Source organism: Sebastes umbrosus, chromosome 17, assembly GCF_015220745.1.
Source record: "Sebastes umbrosus isolate fSebUmb1 chromosome 17, fSebUmb1.pri, whole genome shotgun sequence".
Taxonomy (NCBI): Eukaryota; Metazoa; Chordata; class Actinopteri; order Perciformes; family Sebastidae; genus Sebastes; species Sebastes umbrosus.
This window is the reverse complement of record NC_051285.1, coordinates 13,400,594-13,419,215: the sequence shown is the minus strand read 5'-3', so window position 1 is coordinate 13,419,215 and position 18,622 is coordinate 13,400,594. Positions and strand designations below refer to the sequence as shown.

The 18,622-nt window shown below is 43.0% G+C and overlaps 1 protein-coding gene across 2 annotated transcripts in view; it reads right to left on the bottom strand.

Moving 5' to 3' along the window:
* Positions 1–235: 235 nt before the first annotated feature.
* rxfp2a (relaxin family peptide receptor 2a) overlaps positions 236–18,622 on the bottom strand; it is an 82,758-nt gene continuing 64,371 nt past the window's right edge. For both annotated transcript variants that reach the window (XM_037749081.1, XM_037749080.1), the window contains exons 13-20: positions 16,710–16,781; positions 16,548–16,619; positions 16,194–16,423; positions 14,866–15,011; positions 14,121–14,216; positions 12,347–12,515; positions 2,269–2,487; positions 236–1,343 (exon numbers count right to left, since the gene is read on the bottom strand). In XM_037749081.1, coding sequence (XP_037605009.1) covers positions 1,078–1,343; positions 2,269–2,487; positions 12,347–12,515; positions 14,121–14,216; positions 14,866–15,011; positions 16,194–16,423; positions 16,548–16,619; positions 16,710–16,781 — 1,270 coding nt within the window. In that variant the 3' untranslated portion in view covers positions 236–1,077. The remainder of the gene's footprint in view (positions 1,344–2,268; positions 2,488–12,346; positions 12,516–14,120; positions 14,217–14,865; positions 15,012–16,193; positions 16,424–16,547; positions 16,620–16,709; positions 16,782–18,622) is intronic.

Sequence of the window (18,622 nt, the reverse complement as noted above, 5' to 3'; positions counted from 1 at the left end):
CATTTTAATCCAGTTCAGGTCAGTCAACGCAATAAAGGAGGACTGAACACTAAAAGTATGATTTAATGGTTTCAAGATGCTGCAGCATATTGGTTAAGGTGTATAATTAGTGAGAGCACATACTGTATTTTGTTTCTTCTTTTCTTTTCTTCTTTATGTATTTTATTGTGCTATGGACCCTCATAAATTGTGTCCTTAATAAAGTCTGAATTGAATTGAACATGCAGATAGAGTGAAACCATTTATCCTTAAACCTATTTCTCAGCTCATATATATATATATATATATATATATATATAGACTGGATTCGAACCTGGGCCGCTGTGGTAAGGACAGCGGGGCACCCCTCTACCTCCATATTCTGACCAAGGGGTCATTAAAGTAAACATATGTGGGACATTATGTATTTTATAAAAGTACTATAAGCACTTTTCTTGCACGGTGGTGCAGTGGTTAGCACTGTTTCCTCACAGAAAGAAGGTCCAGGGTTAAATCCCCGGTCTGGGCCTCTCTGTGTGGGGTTTGCATGTTCCCCCCGTGTTCGTATGGGTTTCCTCCGGGAACTCCTGTTTCTTCCCTGTAAATGGGGGTTGCGTCAGGATACAGTAGGCATCTGGTAGAAAACCTCTGCAAAATCAAATACGTGGATCATAAAATCAGATCTCAGATGATTCAATGTGGCAACAACAACATCTATAAGCACTTATCTTGCTTGGTTTAAGACATTTTAAGTCCACTGTGATCGTCCTCAGGGCAGCAGTGAGACGTACAGTATATGCTGGTAATTATCCTTCCATGCATCTTCCTTCTTATTCCTTTCTTCACTTCACCGTTCCCTTACCTGGAACAATATCAAATGTATGGCCACATAAGCAGGCAAGCATGGGGGCTAGTGTAGCTGGAGTGGCGCAGAGGGTCATCCACAAATCGGAAGGTTTCATCCCTGGCTCCTCATGCCCACATGTCAGAGGAACTTTGAGCAAGACGCTGAATCCCAAAGTGCCTCCTGTGTGTATACGGTGTTAAAACAGTGCTGTCTGCAGGCTCCTACAGACCAGTAGTTTACAAAGCCTCGCCTCAGGCGTAGCGGGGATCTGCGCCGGTCAGTGTAACCCGCTGGAGGTAGACCGGCGGCTGGTAGCAAGGCGGCCGCGACGTCTCCACGAAGATTGTGGAGGAGGTGAGGCTTTTGCGGTCTTTTTTCAAGATGTGTCTTCTCTGCCAGCGACAGAGTAAGACTTCCACCTGCTCTCTGAAGAAGCTGGTGGTCAAGGTGTACAGGATGGGGTTCAAGGCGCTGTTGATGGGAAGGATGAAGATGACTACCCAGCTGGTGATGGTGCCTGAAGGAACACAGGAGCACATTTTTAAGCAGTGCATGCCTGTAGATGCTTTTTATGGTGCTATTCAATAAGTAAAGAATTCAAACAGTAGAACACCGATGTGTGGCAGAGTGATCTAGTGATTTATGAGATGTTCATTTTTTTTTTTTTCCAAATCTGTTATGTGATACTGATTATATGACAATATCAGTTAAGCTTGCAACATTTGAAATCCCCTTCAGTCGTACAGAAAGTGTGACAAAAAAGGGGCAACAATGTAAAGAAATATATGAATAATAATAATAATATTAATAACACAGGTGATAATGACAATAGCAACAATCCACTAAACCAACAGCAGCAAAATACACAATTAAATAATGCATTGGAAACTGTATAATAAAAAAAAATATATGTATATAAATATCAAAACAATAATAGTTAAAATAGTAATAAATAATAAAAATAATAATAAAGAAAAAAATAATTGAAAGGGAAAAAAAGGAAAGAAAAGAAAATTTAAGAAAAATATTATGTACTAATTTCTACAGGTTCAAGTACTGTACATGTGACGGGCTAGGAGCTTTCCCAGTCTGTGATTTGAGTTTGGCTATCATAGTATATATATGTTCTCTTAAACGTGTCCTTAACAATGTTAACTTAATCTTCTTGAGTTTCAAATAGAACATAATTTCTTTAAGCCATCTAGTATGGGACGGGGGAGTCCAATCTTCCAATTAAGAAGAATAAGGTGTCAAACCATCAATGTAGTAATACCGAGCCTTCTGGTCTAACTCCAAAGAGGACAGTGGTAGACTCAGGTACAATTTCTGTGTTGTGTCACTAAGGAACTGAAAGACCTTTTCACACTGAAGTTTTGTAAATGACCAGAACATGTGCAACCAGGTTTAAGATGTTTAATCTTAAACACATTTTCATTTCTTACCAGGTATCTCCACCTCCATTAGTGAGAGGATTTTCACCAGAAATATGGGAATCCAGCAGAGGGCATCAGAGAACACTATGAAGAAAAATCTGTTGGCCACAGCCACGTCTCTGTGCAGTCGGCTCCTCAAGTCTGTGGCGTTGATGCCCGTTTTATAGATGGAGTAGAACATGCTGGAGTAGGAGAAGGCGATCACCAGGAACGCCACTAGGTTTAGACCTAAAGAAATGCACATGGTATTCATACACATAAATGCCGTGGGGGGAATAAGTATTCAGATTCTAATACATTACATGTAAAAATCATTAAAAGTAAAAGTCCTGCATTGAAAATCCTGCTTAATTAAAAGTACAAGTATTATCATAGAAATATACTTGAAAGTAGTAAGTACTCATTCTGCAGAAAAAAGACCCATGTGACTGATATATTATTATATTACACTATTTAATTGTTAATATTGATGCATCAGTGAGAGAGCAACATTTTAAAGTTAGTAGCTGGTCGAGGTCGAGTCAGTTTTGATTACTTCATATACATTTAGATAGTTTAGTAAATGTTGAACCCCATGCAAAGGGTCACAAGATAAATCTCAGGGGTTGTGTGATGAGAAAACAAAGACAAAACAAAGTTCTGCTACACAAGTTTGTATTCATTTTTTGGACTTTTTCTCTAATTAGGGCCCGAGCACGAAAGTGCCAGGACCCAACGGTGTCCTGGCACGAAGTGCAAGGAACCTATTGTTTTTCTGGGGATTATTAGGGCCCGAGCACGAAAGTGCCAGGACCCAACGGTGTCCTGGCACGAAGTGCAAGGAACCTATTGTTTTTCTGGGGATTATTATTAGGGCCCGAGCACGAAAGTGCCAGGACCCAACGGTGTCCTGGCACGAAGTGCAAGGAACCTATTGTTTTTCTGGGGATTATTATTATTATTCTTTTTCCGCTGCAAGATCGCGTTTTTGACGACCTTAGCCATCCCCAAAACTCACGAAAAGTGGAGTATGCGTCAGAACTGGTGGGAAATTCAATGTTCTGGAGTGACTGGGCTCGGGTGTCTCCAGAGGGCTCCATAGCGCCCCCTAACGTACGCAGTTTTTCAGAGAAAGTTTCTTCGATCTTCACGAAATTCAAGTATGTCATTGCTCACGCCCTCATACCTGGATTAAATGATTTTGAGATTTCTTCGGCAAACAGGAAGTCAGCCATGTTGGACTTCCTGCGTGATTTTAGAATTTACGAACGCATATTTGAAGACTTTAGGATGCACAAAAATTTATGAAACTTTACACACACATCCAAACTAGTAATTACTTAATTTTAGTGGTGAAATTTTGCTTGGGCGTGGCATGTTGGCTCTCTAGCGCCCCCTTATGTCTTTCAGATTTTGAACATACCTTTAGGTACTCGAAAACTCATGAAATTTGGCAAGATGATAGACACCTGTGAACTTTATTTAAATATATAGCCATTAGGCTCAGTGTGTTTAGCCGGCTCTATAGCGCCCCCTAACGCGTTGAAATTTTAACTTTGTCAAAGTTGATCCGATAATCATGAAATTTGGTATGCATATCCCACTCATCATTTGAAACATATTCCTCATTGGGTTTCATTAGCTCCGCCCACCCGGAAGTCGGCCATATTGGATTTCATGTCACTTTTAGCATTTTATAGGCCGCGTACTTTAACGAACTCCTCCTACAGATTTAATCAGATCGATTTGAAATTTGGTCAGGACCATCTTAAGACCTTGAAGATGAAAAGTTATTAAAATCGTGAGTTTTCACTTAACGAGCGGAACGTGGCGTGGCGTCCATTTTGAGCCATTCGCCATGAAACAGGCAGTTATTGTAACTCAACTGTACATAGTCCGATCTGCCCCAAATCTCTCAGGTATGATGGTGGTCCAGTACTGATGACATGTATATGAAAAATTATACTCATAGCCCCGCCCCAAGACGTTAGCCCCGCCCCCTTTCATATCTCATGAACCGTTTATAGTAGAGTCTTGCGGGAGGTGTCATATCACTCAGCAGAGAGTGCCTGTTTCATTGGGGATGGTTAGCCCCGCCCCCTACACATTAGCCCCGCCCCCTTTCATAACTCATGATCCGTTTGTAGTAGAGTCTTGTGGGGGGTGTCATATCACTCAGCAGAGAGTGCCTGTTTCATTGGTGAAAGTTATGCCCGCCCCCTACACATTAGCCACACCCCCTTTCATAACTCGTGATCCGTTTGTCGTAGAGTCTTGTGGGAGGTGTTATATCGCTCAGCAGAGAGTGCCTGTCGTAGAGCCTTGCGGCAGGCGTCGTGGCGCTCGTCAGAGTTTCGGCTTCACGGTGCCCGGCCGCGTCGGTCGGCGTCCCGCCAGCATCCTCGACGCGCAAGGGGCGAGGGCCCGTTCATCGCTGCTTGCAGCTTTAATTAGGGCCCGAGCACGAAAGTGCCAGGACCCAACGGTGTCCTGGCACGAAGTGCAAGGAACCTATTGTTTTTCTGGGGATTATTATTATTCTTTTTCCGCTGCAAGATCGCGTTTTTGACGACCTTAGCCATCCCCAAAACTCACGAAAAGTGGAGTATGCGTCAGAACTGGTGGGAAATTCAATGTTCTGGAGTGACTGGGCTCGGGTGTCTCCAGAGGGCTCCATAGCGCCCCCTAACGTACGCAGTTTTTCAGAGAAAGTTTCTTCGATCTTCACGAAATTCAAGTATGTCATTGCTCACGCCCTCATACCTGGATTAAATGATTTTGAGATTTCTTCGGCAAACAGGAAGTCAGCCATGTTGGACTTCCTGCGTGATTTTAGAATTTACGAACGCATATTTGAAGACTTTAGGATGCACAAAAATTTATGAAACTTTACACACACATCCAAACTAGTAATTACTTCATTTTAGTGGTGAAATTTTGCTTGGGCGTGGCATGTTGGCTCTCTAGCGCCCCCTTATGTCTTTCAGATTTTGAACATACCTTTAGGTACTCGAAAACTCATGAAATTTGGCAAGATGATAGACACCTGTGAACTTTATTTAAATATATAGCCATTAGGCTCAGTGTGTTTAGCCGGCTCTATAGCGCCCCCTAACGCGTTGAAATTTTAACTTTGTCAAAGTTGATCCGATAATCATGAAATTTGGTATGCATATCCCACTCATCATTTGAAACATATTCCTCATTGGGTTTCATTAGCTCCGCCCACCCGGAAGTCGGCCATATTGGATTTTATGTACGATTTTCCCAATTTTTGAGTTTTATTGGCCGCGTACTTTAACGAACTCCTCCTACAGATTTGATCAGATGGAGTTGAAATTTGGTCAGGACCATCTTAAAACCTTGAAGATGAAAAGTTATTAAAATGATGAGTGTCCACTTAACGATCGGACCGTAGCGTGGCGGCCATTTTGAGCCATTCGCCAGTTATTGTAACTCAACTGTACATAGTCCGATCTGCCCCAAATCTCTCAGGTATGATGGTGCTCCAGTACTGATGACATGTATATGAAAAATTATACTCATAGCCCCGCCCTAAGACGTTAGCCCCGCCCCCTTTCATAACTCATGAACCGTTTATAGTAGAGTCTTGTGGGATGTGTCATATCACTCAGCAGAGAGTGGGTTAACCCTAACTCAACTGTACATAGTCCGATCTGCCCCAAATTTCTCAGGTATGATAAGGGTCCAGTCCTGATTATATGTAAATGCAAAAATATAGTCATAGCCACGGCCCCTACACATTAGCCCCGCCCCCTTTCATAACTCATGATCCGTTTGTCGTAGAGTCTTGAGGGAGGTGTCATATCACTCAGCAGAGAGTGCCTGTTTCATTGGTGAAGGTTATCCCCGCCCCCTACACATTAGCCCCGCCCCCTTTCATAACTCATGATCCGTTTGTCGTAGAGTCTTGTGGGAGGTGTCATATCACTCAGCAGAGAGTGCCTGTTTCATTGGTGAAGGTTATGCCCGCCCCCTACACATTAGCCACGCCCCCTTTCATTACTCATGATCCGTTTGTCGTAGAGTCTTGTGGGAGGTGTTATATCGCTCAGCAGAGAGTGCCTGTTTCATTGGTGAAGGTTATGCCCGCCCCCTACACATTAGCCCCGCCCCCTTTCATAACTCGTGATCCGTTTGTCGTAGAGTCTTGTGGGAAGTGTCATATCACTCAGCAGAGAGTGCCTGTTTCATTGGTGAAGGTTATGCCCGCCCCCTACACATTAGCCCCGCCCCCTTTCATAACTCATGAACCGTTTGTCGTAGAGCCTTGCGGCAGGCGTCGTGGCGCTCGTCAGAGTTTCGGCTTCACGGTGCCCGGCCGCGTCGGTCGGCGTCCCGCCAGCATCCCCGACGCGCAAGGGGCGAGGGCCCGTTCATCGCTGCTTGCAGCTTTAATTATTATTCTTTTTCCGCTGCGAGATCGCGTTTTTGACGACCTTAGCCATCCCCAAAACTCACGAAAAGTGGAGTATGCGTCAGAACTGGTGGGAAATTCAATGTTCTGGAGTGACTGGGCTCGGGTGTCTCCAGAGGGCTCCATAGCGCCCCCTAACGTATGCAGTTTTTCAGAGAAAGTTTCTTCGATCTTCACGAAATTCAAGTATGTCATTGCTCACGCCCTCATACCTGGATTAAATGATTTTGAGATTTCTTCGGCAAACAGGAAGTCAGCCATGTTGGACTTCCTGCGTGATTTTAGAATTTACGAACGCATATTTGAAGACTTTAGGATGCACAAAAATTTATGAAACTTTACACACACATCCAAACTAGTAATTACTTCATTTTAGTGGTGAAATTTTGCTTGGGCGTGGCATGTTGGCTCTCTAGCGCCCCCTTATGTCTTTCAGATTTTGAACATACCTTTAGGTACTCGAAAACTCATGAAATTTGGCAAGATGATACACACCTGTGAACTTTATTTAAATATATAGCCATTAGGCTCAGTGTGTTTAGCCGGCTCTATAGCGCCCCCTAACGCGTTGAAATTTTAACTTTGTCAAAGTTGATCCGATAATCATGAAATTTGGTATGCATATCCCACTCATCATTTGAAACATATTCCTCATTGGGTTTCATTAGCTCCGCCCACCCGGAAGTCGGCCATATTGGATTTCATGTCACTTTTAGCATTTTATAGGCCGCGTACTTTAACGAACTCCTCCTACAGATTTAATCAGATCGATTTGAAATTTGGTCAGGACCATCTTAAGACCTTGAAGATGAAAAGTTATTAAAATCGTGAGTTTTCACTTAACGAGCGGAACGTGGCGTGGCGTCCATTTTGAGCCATTCGCCATGAAACAGGCAGTTATTGTAACTCAACTGTACATAGTCCGATCTGCCCCAAATCTCTCAGGTATGATGGTGGTCCAGTACTGATGACATGTATATGAAAAATTATACTCATAGCCCCGCCCCAAGACGTTAGCCCCGCCCCCTTTCATATCTCATGAACCGTTTATAGTAGAGTCTTGCGGGAGGTGTCATATCACTCAGCAGAGAGTGCCTGTTTCATTGGGGATGGTTAGCCCCGCCCCCGACACATTAGCCCCGCCCCCTTTCATAACTCATGATCCGTTTGTAGTAGAGTCTTGTGGGGGGTGTCATATCACTCAGCAGAGAGTGCCTGTTTCATTGGTGAAAGTTATGCCCGCCCCCTACACATTAGCCACGCCCCCTTTCATAACTCGTGATCCGTTTGTCGTAGAGTCTTGTGGGAGGTGTTATATCGCTCAGCAGAGAGTGCCTGTCGTAGAGCCTTGCGGCAGGCGTCGTGGCGCTCGTCAGAGTTTCGGCTTCACGGTGCCCGGCCGCGTCGGTCGGCGTCCCGCCAGCATCCTCGACGCGCAAGGGGCGAGGGCCCGTTCATCGCTGCTTGCAGCTTTAATTAGGGCCCGAGCACGAAAGTGCCAGGACCCAACGGTGTCCTGGCACGAAGTGCAAGGAACCTATTGTTTTTCTGGGGATTATTATTATTATTCTTTTTCCGCTGCAAGATCGCGTTTTTGACGACCTTAGCCATCCCCAAAACTCACGAAAAGTGGAGTATGCGTCAGAACTGGTGGGAAATTCAATGTTCTGGAGTGACTGGGCTCGGGTGTCTCCAGAGGGCTCCATAGCGCCCCCTAACGTACGCAGTTTTTCAGAGAAAGTTTCTTCGATCTTCACGAAATTCAAGTATGTCATTGCTCACGCCCTCATACCTGGATTAAATGATTTTGAGATTTCTTCGGCAAACAGGAAGTCAGCCATGTTGGACTTCCTGCGTGATTTTAGAATTTACGAACGCATATTTGAAGACTTTAGGATGCACAAAAATTTATGAAACTTTACACACACATCCAAACTAGTAATTACTTCATTTTAGTGGTGAAATTTTGCTTGGGCGTGGCATGTTGGCTCTCTAGCGCCCCCTTATGTCTTTCAGATTTTGAACATACCTTTAGGTACTCGAAAACTCATGAAATTTGGCAAGATGATAGACACCTGTGAACTTTATGTAACTGTATAGCCATTAGGCTCAGTGTGTTTAGCCGGCTCTATAGCGCCCCCTAACGCGTTGAAATTTTAACTTTGTCAAAGTTGATCCGATATTCATGAAATTTGGTATGCATATCCCACTCATCATTTGAAACATATTCCTCATTGGGTTTCATTAGCTACGCCCACCCGGAAGTCGGCCATATTGGATTTCATGTCACTTTTAGCATTTTATAGGCCGCGTACTTTAACGAACTCCTCCTACAGATTTAATCAGATCGATTTGAAATTTGGTCAGGACCATCTTAAGACCTTGAAGATGAAAAGTTATTAAAATCGTGAGTTTTCAATTAACGAGCGGAACGTGGCGTGGCGTCCATTTTGAGCCATTCGCCATGAAACAGGCAGTTATTGTAACTCAACTGTACATAGTCCGATCTGCCCCAAATCTCTCAGGTATGATGGTGGTCCAGTACTGATGACATGTATATGAAAAATTATACTCATAGCCCCGCCCCAAGACGTTAGCCCCGCCCCCTTTCATATCTCATGAACCGTTTATAGTAGAGTCTTGCGGGAGGTGTCATATCACTCAGCAGAGAGTGCCTGTTTCATTGGGGATGGTTAGCCCCGCCCCCTACACATTAGCCCCGCCCCCTTTCATAACTCATGATCCGTTTGTAGTAGAGTCTTGTGGGGGGTGTCATATCACTCAGCAGAGAGTGCCTGTTTCATTGGTGAAAGTTATGCCCGCCCCCTACACATTAGCCACGCCCCCTTTCATAACTCGTGATCCGTTTGTCGTAGAGTCTTGTGGGAGGTGTTATATCGCTCAGCAGAGAGTGCCTGTCGTAGAGCCTTGCGGCAGGCGTCGTGGCGCTCGTCAGAGTTTCGGCTTCACGGTGCCCGGCCGCGTCGGTCGGCGTCCCGCCAGCATCCTCGACGCGCAAGGGGCGAGGGCCCGTTCATCGCTGCTTGCAGCTTTAATTATTATTCTTTTTCCGCTGCAAGATCGCGTTTTTGACGACCTTAGCCATCCCCAAAACTCACGAAAAGTGGAGTATGCGTCAGAACTGGTGGGAAATTCAATGTTCTGGAGTGACTGGGCTCGGGTGTCTCCAGAGGGCTCCATAGCGCCCCCTAACGTACGCAGTTTTTCAGAGAAAGTTTCTTCGATCTTCACGAAATTCAAGTATGTCATTGCTCACGCCCTCATACCTGGATTAAATGATTTTGAGATTTCTTCGGCAAACAGGAAGTCAGCCATGTTGGACTTCCTGCGTGATTTTAGAATTTACGAACGCATATTTGAAGACTTTAGGATGCACAAAAATTTATGAAACTTTACACACACATCCAAACTAGTAATTACTTCATTTTAGTGGTGAAATTTTGCTTGGGCGTGGCATGTTGGCTCTCTAGCGCCCCCTTATGTCTTTCAGATTTTGAACATACCTTTAGGTACTCGAAAACTCATGAAATTTGGCAAGATGATAGACACCTGTGAACTTTATTTAAATATATAGCCATTAGGCTCAGTGTGTTTAGCCGGCTCTATAGCGCCCCCTAACGCGTTGAAATTTTAACTTTGTCAAAGTTGATCCGATAATCATGAAATTTGGTATGCATATCCCACTCATCATTTGAAACATATTCCTCATTGGGTTTCATTAGCTCCGCCCACCCGGAAGTCGGCCATATTGGATTTCATGTCACTTTTAGCATTTTATAGGCCGCGTACTTTAACGAACTCCTCCTACAGATTTAATCAGATCGATTTGAAATTTGGTCAGGACCATCTTAAGACCTTGAAGATGAAAAGTTATTAAAATCGTGAGTTTTCACTTAACGAGCGGAACGTGGCGTGGCGTCCATTTTGAGCCATTCGCCATGAAACAGGCAGTTATTGTAACTCAACTGTACATAGTCCGATCTGCCCCAAATCTCTCAGGTATGATGGTGGTCCAGTACTGATGACATGTATATGAAAAATTATACTCATAGCCCCGCCCCAAGACGTTAGCCCCGCCCCCTTTCATATCTCATGAACCGTTTATAGTAGAGTCTTGCGGGAGGTGTCATATCACTCAGCAGAGAGTGCCTGTTTCATTGGGGATGGTTAGCCCCGCCCCCTACACATTAGCCCCGCCCCCTTTCATAACTCATGATCCGTTTGTAGTAGAGTCTTGTGGGGGGTGTCATATCACTCAGCAGAGAGTGCCTGTTTCATTGGTGAAAGTTATGCCCGCCCCCTACACATTAGCCACGCCCCCTTTCATAACTCGTGATCCGTTTGTCGTAGAGTCTTGTGGGAGGTGTTATATCGCTCAGCAGAGAGTGCCTGTCGTAGAGCCTTGCGGCAGGCGTCGTGGCGCTCGTCAGAGTTTCGGCTTCACGGTGCCCGGCCGCGTCGGTCGGCGTCCCGCCAGCATCCTCGACGCGCAAGGGGCGAGGGCCCGTTCATCGCTGCTTGCAGCTTTAATTTTATCTTATTTTGTCACATAATTGTACCGCTTTTGTGCATTAAAAGTGTTATTGATAACATTCAGCCACTAGATGTCGCATTCTCAAGCCAAAAATGTTGGGAATTTAATCTTTAACAATGCATTGTATTGTATAAATTAATCATGTTTTTAAATGTAAAATCTTAAACTGAAAAGTAACCACAGCTGCCAAATAAGAAGTAGTGAAAGCATAAAGCTGAAATACTGAAGTAAAGTAGAAGTACCTCAAAAATGTACTTACAGTAAGTATGGATCTGAGTAAATCTACTTAGTTACTTTCCACCACTGCATAAATGTGCATACAACACAGACAGCTATAGAATATACAGTGCACCTCCTAAAACACACTTTACATGCATGCACTGTACACAGGTTTTCATGTGCATGCACACACACACACACACACAGAATGAAAAGCTAGTGATGATGAATGACAAACTGTGGCACCTCAGACATGAATTAATTCCCATGATTCTTATTTAACAGCCTGGTGATGTAAATGCTGGCACCCTGTTAGAGAGAATATCCCCCATAATTCCATCATTCATCACCGCTGCCAGACTTCCACCAGTCCTCAGTGAGAACACTGAGTATTAATAAGAACCCAGACTAATCATGCATTGTTGATAGGTGTTTGCTGTGCAATGGCCCAATCTAACATGTGATACTGTTCTCGCTTCTGTTAGTTGGTTGGTACACGATGACAATGTGTAACAATGTCACTTAAAATGGGACCAGATTGCTCTTGAAAGATTCAAAAAATAAAGCTGCATCATATTCACCTGTGCATCCTTACATAATAACAATATAAAAAGCTTTAGTTTCCATGTCTCTATGATAAGCAACAGTACGGCTCATTGGATTTAAAGCTCAGTGTGTGTAGAGCATTTGATCACTCATTAGTTTCATTGATTGGTGAAAGAAACACCCTTCTCATAAATGTAGACTACTCATTTTTGGAGGTACCCTCAAGTGCTAAACAACAAACACACACAAAAAAAGCTGCAACCAACTTTTTAGTTCATTGCTAAAAAATCAGTATTCACTGTGAAATGAGCTTATGTGAGGAAAAAATTAATTTTTTTCCTTCAATTTACCCAGAAAAATCCCTGTTGAATATCCTTTGGCGGTAGGTTTTTCTTGCCTGTCAGAGTGCAGGGGAAAGCAGACGCCGTTCCGTCCGTAGTAGTTTCCAAAAACGTCCTGATTCATCAGGGGCACAGCAGCAATAATGAAACCCAGCAACCAGATAGAGGCCAGGACCACCTTACAGCGGGACGGCAAACATGCTGTTAGGATTTCTGCTCTCCAAAGCCCACAAAGAAAAACGGTTCAAGCAAATTGATGACTCATTGGAATTCCACATTTTCGCTGTCATTTAATGAACTACAACGCTGAAACATTTCAGTCTAGTTGTCTCCTGTTGAGTGACAAGTCGTTGCATGCTCTACCTTCATCTAGACTCTCTGAGAAAGAACAGCTGGCTGAGCTTTCTCACAGAGCACAAAGACCCTCTTTTAGTTTTACTTTCAGGCTGCATTCATAACAGATCAGGCGGTGCGGCAAAGACGCAGGTTATCCCATTCATTTTGAATGGAAGTAGTGTGTTTGTGCTGCGGCTACGGCGGCCACATGGGGTGCCGAAAAAAACGCAGTGGCCTGCGGCGGAAAAGTAGAAACAGAATTAACTTTTGGAGAAACGCAACCCGGCGACGTGCTGTGGTGGCCAATCACATAACCGCCAATCCAGACCTGTACAATGAGGGAACAAAATGCGTTAATTGTACCGCCGCACAATCCTGCGGCAAATTGACACAATGCCTGATCTGGTGTGAATTCAGCCTAACATCAAGGATGCAGGAGCATTATTAGCAAATGGTTATACAGTCAGATTTGGCTGAAAATGCTCTGCTCTCAAAGAATCCCTCATAACGAACTTGAACATTAGATATTAGTTAAATCAACAATAACAGAAATATAGCACATATAAAGAGGAATTTGGGGCGGTAATAATAGTAATAGTGAGAAGTTTAGTAATGACAACGCTGCCGACGCAGCTATGAATGAGGCAGTGACTGTGAAGCATACATGAAACAGCTGCTCTGCCTGAAATAACACTTTATATTAGTGTTGTTAATGCAAGTTGTCTTAATTTTCTTTACTTTCTCATTTGAAATTCAGTTCATTAAGTTCTTCCACACACCGTTTGAAGAAAATGAGCTGTACTTAAGTGAACCAACTCCGTTTCGTTTCCTTGCTGAAGGGTAAAAGTGTCAAAAATTAATAGGTGTTTCAATGAGAATCTTCTTTAATCTTTTAATCTCAGTCTTGATAAAGGATTCCTAATTGGGAGTTCACACACACACACACACACACACACACACACATAAGGTGAGTCAACTGACAGCATGATTCTCGGGCTTAGTTGTAATGATTGCAGTGTCATTTATATTGATTTTGGCTGTCTAAAATTAAAGTTGGCGTTGTGAAACCCGCTGTGACCTTAAGATGAAATGCTGCACCTCCACACATCACACAGCTTTCCTGGCTCTCTACCTTGAGTCTCTGGATCTGCTGTGCAGTATAATTAGTCTATTTCTAAACGTAGCTTCAACAAAGAGCGTGTCACACTAAGCGCACTGGCTGAGCACTCAGCAGAACACTTAATAGCTCATTCTTTTCAAAGGAAAACTACTACAGGGCAGCAAATCCAAAGTTTTCACACCATAAGGTTGCATGATTGTTTCACACACCACCACACTCCTGAAGTGAGCAGTAAACGTCTATATAAAAACAGCACAACAAAAGACCCAATCAAATGAATGTGACAGTTCTCCTGTATTTCTGTCTAAGTCGTGTAAAGTAGCTCACCACAGTTTGAAGTTTGCCTGGGCGCAGGTTGCTGAAAGGGAAGACGATGACAAGGAACTTCTCCAGAGTCAGGTAGGTCAGAAGGAGGACAGAGACCTGAGAGAAAAACACTCACTGTGAATCTTTTTTTATTTATTTCCTTCCAGATAAACTTTTTAGCTCAAGCTAATATGATAGAAGAATGCAGAGACATTAATCTGCTTTATTGTTGTCACAGATTTGCAATGTGTGCTGATGCAGTCTCGAGCAAGAACTAATTGAAAACTCCTCCTTGTTGGTGCATTCAAGTGCTTAGCCAATTGAGACTTGAGAGTGGTATACATGATTTATTACAGTACTTTACATTACATTTATATACAACGATAACTATTTTTGTGTGCATTGAAAAATATTTTTGTGGCATTTATATATAAATCACAAAATACATTTGTGAATCCTTCTTTGTGCATTCATTAATATCGAGACTGATCTGACCCCATAAAATTCTCCCTGGAGAACTAGAGTCAGAGCCAGTGGCTTGATGCTGGTCTGATAAAATATTGGAAGCAGCAAGAACAGCAGCAGCTTATAATGGGATCAGTGAAAAAGCAGCATCAGCAGAATAAGAGTGTGTAAGCGCTATCGGCAGCTTATCTAAATCTTGGTTATGTATTGCAGTGAATAAAGTTTGTCAAAGGTTCACACAGCAGCTTAGTATGTGTGTGTATATGTGTGAATGTGAGCGGGACACTTATCTATGAGTTACCTCTGAGGAGAGCATGGCCAGGAATCCAATGGTCTGACACTCCACGCTCTCCATCCAGAGCAGGGCGTTGCGATTGTACTGCCCGCGGAATTTCACATCAAACACTCCGACGAAAAACAGGTACACACCCATGAGGCAGTCTGCACCTGAACACCAAGAGATAGTGACAAACATGAGTCTGTTTACAGAGAGAGGTGCTCTGTGTGGGTTTGTTAGAAGAGTCCATCTGTCAGCTGCTGGCAGACCAAACATTTCTCATTAAAATACAACATTATTTCTGCCCTCCTGAGCAGGTATGGGATACACACATGTCTGGATGTCGCTGTGAGCAGGTGTGTGTGGGTGGGTGAGAGACTAGGTGAGCTATTGAGTTAATTTAAGACACCATGACTCAACATCTTTTTACACATAACATGGATGGAAAATTGGAAATAAGGAAACCAAGATAAAACATGTCAAGTAGTTTGAAAAGATCCATCTGTCTATAGAGACTCTTGTGGATCCGATGAGCCCAACTGCATTCATGTGTGATGACGTTAGTCCTCATAGTGAGACCATTTTCTGAAACTGGACCTCACTTTATAAAATGACCTGTTGTGACCTCTAGAATAATCACAGCCTCATGAAACTTTACAGCCACAAACTACAGACCTAGAGCATTCAGAGGTAGCTTTCCAAGGTAGATTGACTGTAAGGGAGTTTCTGAGCAGTTACCAGTACTGAAGTGCTCGCCATCCAATTGCCGAAAAATGCAATTCTTGCAGAAATCTCCAAATGTCAAAAGTTTTTGAAACCAAACCACAGCATGGCTTTTTCTGTGGTGTTCCTCAAGGTCTTGGTGTCTTAATGTGGTATTTTTGAGGGATTATTGATAATTTTCATCATTCTCAATTGGTAGAAAATGGTTAAATCTAGCAACAAATCTGTGTAACAAATGATATCAACCCCAAAATTGCTGCAACAACTTAAGAGACATAATAGAGCATGGGGATGACCATCATATACTTCTATCATAATGTTCTAAGCCCAATTTATTTTAATTAATCAATTAATTAATTAAGTCGTGTTTACCTCTGAACCATGACTAGAACAATCTGACACACAGTGGTGAGCTGCTTCTCAAATTAATCTTCAGGTTCCCAGCTTTCAGATGATGTACATCACTTCTAAGTGACTTCTACTGTTGACCTGCTATCTTTTTTAGCGCTGTTGTTGTGAGGATAAGGTTCACCTCTACCCTTACATGCAGAGTCGGATGCTACATTTGTTTCAAGTATTTCTGTATTTGCACATAGTATACCTGAGAGTACAGTGGTGTGGTTACTCACAGCAGAGGACCTTGATGCAGGCAGCATGCAAGTTGTTCTCTGCTCGTATCAACGACCTCATGCCGATGACAAAGAGGTTACCGAAACAGGTGATGAATGCCATGACCCAGACGGACACCCGCAGCAGTGGGTTAGCCAGCAGGTCCTCAAAGGAAGAGATGCCATCCGTGTTGGGCTTACAGGACCTGACATGAGGCGCATAGGAGCAGTACTGGAACGTCTTAAAGTAGCTGGCAGAGAAAAACACATAGAGAGGGGTAGCAGAAGAAACAGGGGAGAATGACAGTGTGACAAGTTAGAGATATCATGTTGGGTTATTCAGTGATGACAGAAACATGTTAGGACTGTACGTACATGTGGGAGAGGTTCTTCATAGGCAGAAACATCTTAGTCTGAATGTCTGGGATTGCTATCCCCTCCAGCGCCCTATAGAAAATAGAGCATATTTCACCACCAAACAGGCTGCAGCAAGACGTGTCTTTGTGTGTGTGTGTGTGTGTGTGTGTGTGTACTCACAGAGACTGAAGATGTGTCAGGTGGTTGAAGTGGCTGGGGTGGATGTGGAGAAGGGGATTGTGGGAGATATTTCTGCAATAAGAAACAGATTTTAAGAAAGTCAATAAAGGCTGCCTGGGTGGAATGTAACACATGGCTGAATGACATCCTACATCCTGTTATTTTGTTATGTTACAACGAGGCGTTGCAGCATCCTGCCTCTTCCTCGTGTTTCTAAATTTATTCACATCTGACTATTTTTGAAGTGAGAACATTTGTCTGTGCTTCATTATTATGTAGTGCACGTATGGCAATAGAAAACCCCAAGGCTGTTAAGCAGGGGTTGACTCGGTTTGACCCTATGGTCGCTTTAAACTACAATCTGTTTGGCCGCAGATGAAAAAAATGTGCATATGGGCTTTTATTGCAAAAGCTTTAAATGACCGATAAATAACTGCAGTACACATCCAGTTTACTGACCTATTTCTCCAGTAGCTACTGTATAACACAAGCTTATCAGAGAAAATTCTATTTTTGGTCCCAATCACCCGAAGAGAGCTAAGTAAATCTGCCTTTCCCTTTCACGCTCCACAGGCTTGGAACAAGCTGCAATGCACACTTAACTTGAAATCCTCTCTTCACATGTTTAAAAATATCTTAAAATAGGTTTTTACAGAACAATGTTGTTGCTTTTAACAAGTGGCATTCGTTTTATTTTAGCTTCTGATTCCTGTATGTAGGTTTAGGTAAGAACAACATGATTGGGCTTAAAACTACTACCTTTGTGTAGTGAAAATGAAACTGAATGTTGTGAACACGGGACATGAAGGAACAGCTGATTGTAACGTGAAAGTGAAACTTAACGCACAGGACACAAACAGAGGTCTCCTGAATGAAAGCCCTGTGTTTGTTGGATCCATCCACCTTCCCTCCTGCCCGCCCTGCATGTGTCTTTTCACTCTTTAAACTACATCATCTAACTCTGGGCGTTTATTGTTGCCACAGATGGGTTTACATTTTAGTTAATGGAAAGCCCTGTGCGTCTCATACAGGCGCTAAAGAGTACCTAGTGCGCCGGTAACTTGGTATTTGACGCCCTGGGAATGAGAACAAGCTGGAAGTCAACACACAGCAAAATAGAAACTGATTCAATGCAACATACTGGCAATTTTATGTCATGTGCTTGTTGCTAGCTGTAAATGTCTGGTTAACTGCAACCAGGCACCAATTCTACAATGTCAAATTGTGGCGTCCTGCACTGGAAGTGCAGGATAATTGTCCTGCTGTCCTTCCAATTGAGTTTGTGGCATGGAAAATAATGCTCCAACAGAATCTCACAGGAAGAGTGGGGTCACTCCTTTCCTGAGCAAAATGTCAGTGGTTTCATGGATCAATCAAGCAACTGGAAACGACAGCATCTTCTGTTTCCCATGCATAGTGTGTGTGTGTTTGAATGTGAGGTGGAAGGGATCATGATCATGATCATCATCATCATCATCATCATCATCATTTACTGGAATATTATATTCTGATGTGAATTACTGCATGTCCTCTCTGTGTGAATATTTTACACCGTCAAGTGTATCAAGCAATGTGAGATGACTGAGTTGAAACATTTAAATAATTGTATATATAAAATTCATTTTTTTTTTCATCTTGAAGAATGTGTTGAATTGAAGTTGTGGTAAAATAAATATTCACATTTTCCTCTGATGAGCAAGATTCATATTGTACTTTACTCCAGCAGGCTAAAACTTTAGCCCCGTGTAACAGTTTAATCAGACAAAACACAACCATAGAACTGACACTGCATGAAAAATGTTGTGTGAAGTTGATTTCAGACTTGATTTAAAGCTTTGATGACAAACTAAACTACTCTATGTCTATTAAACACATTACTGGCATTCATTTCACTGAAAGTAATTTTTTTACCA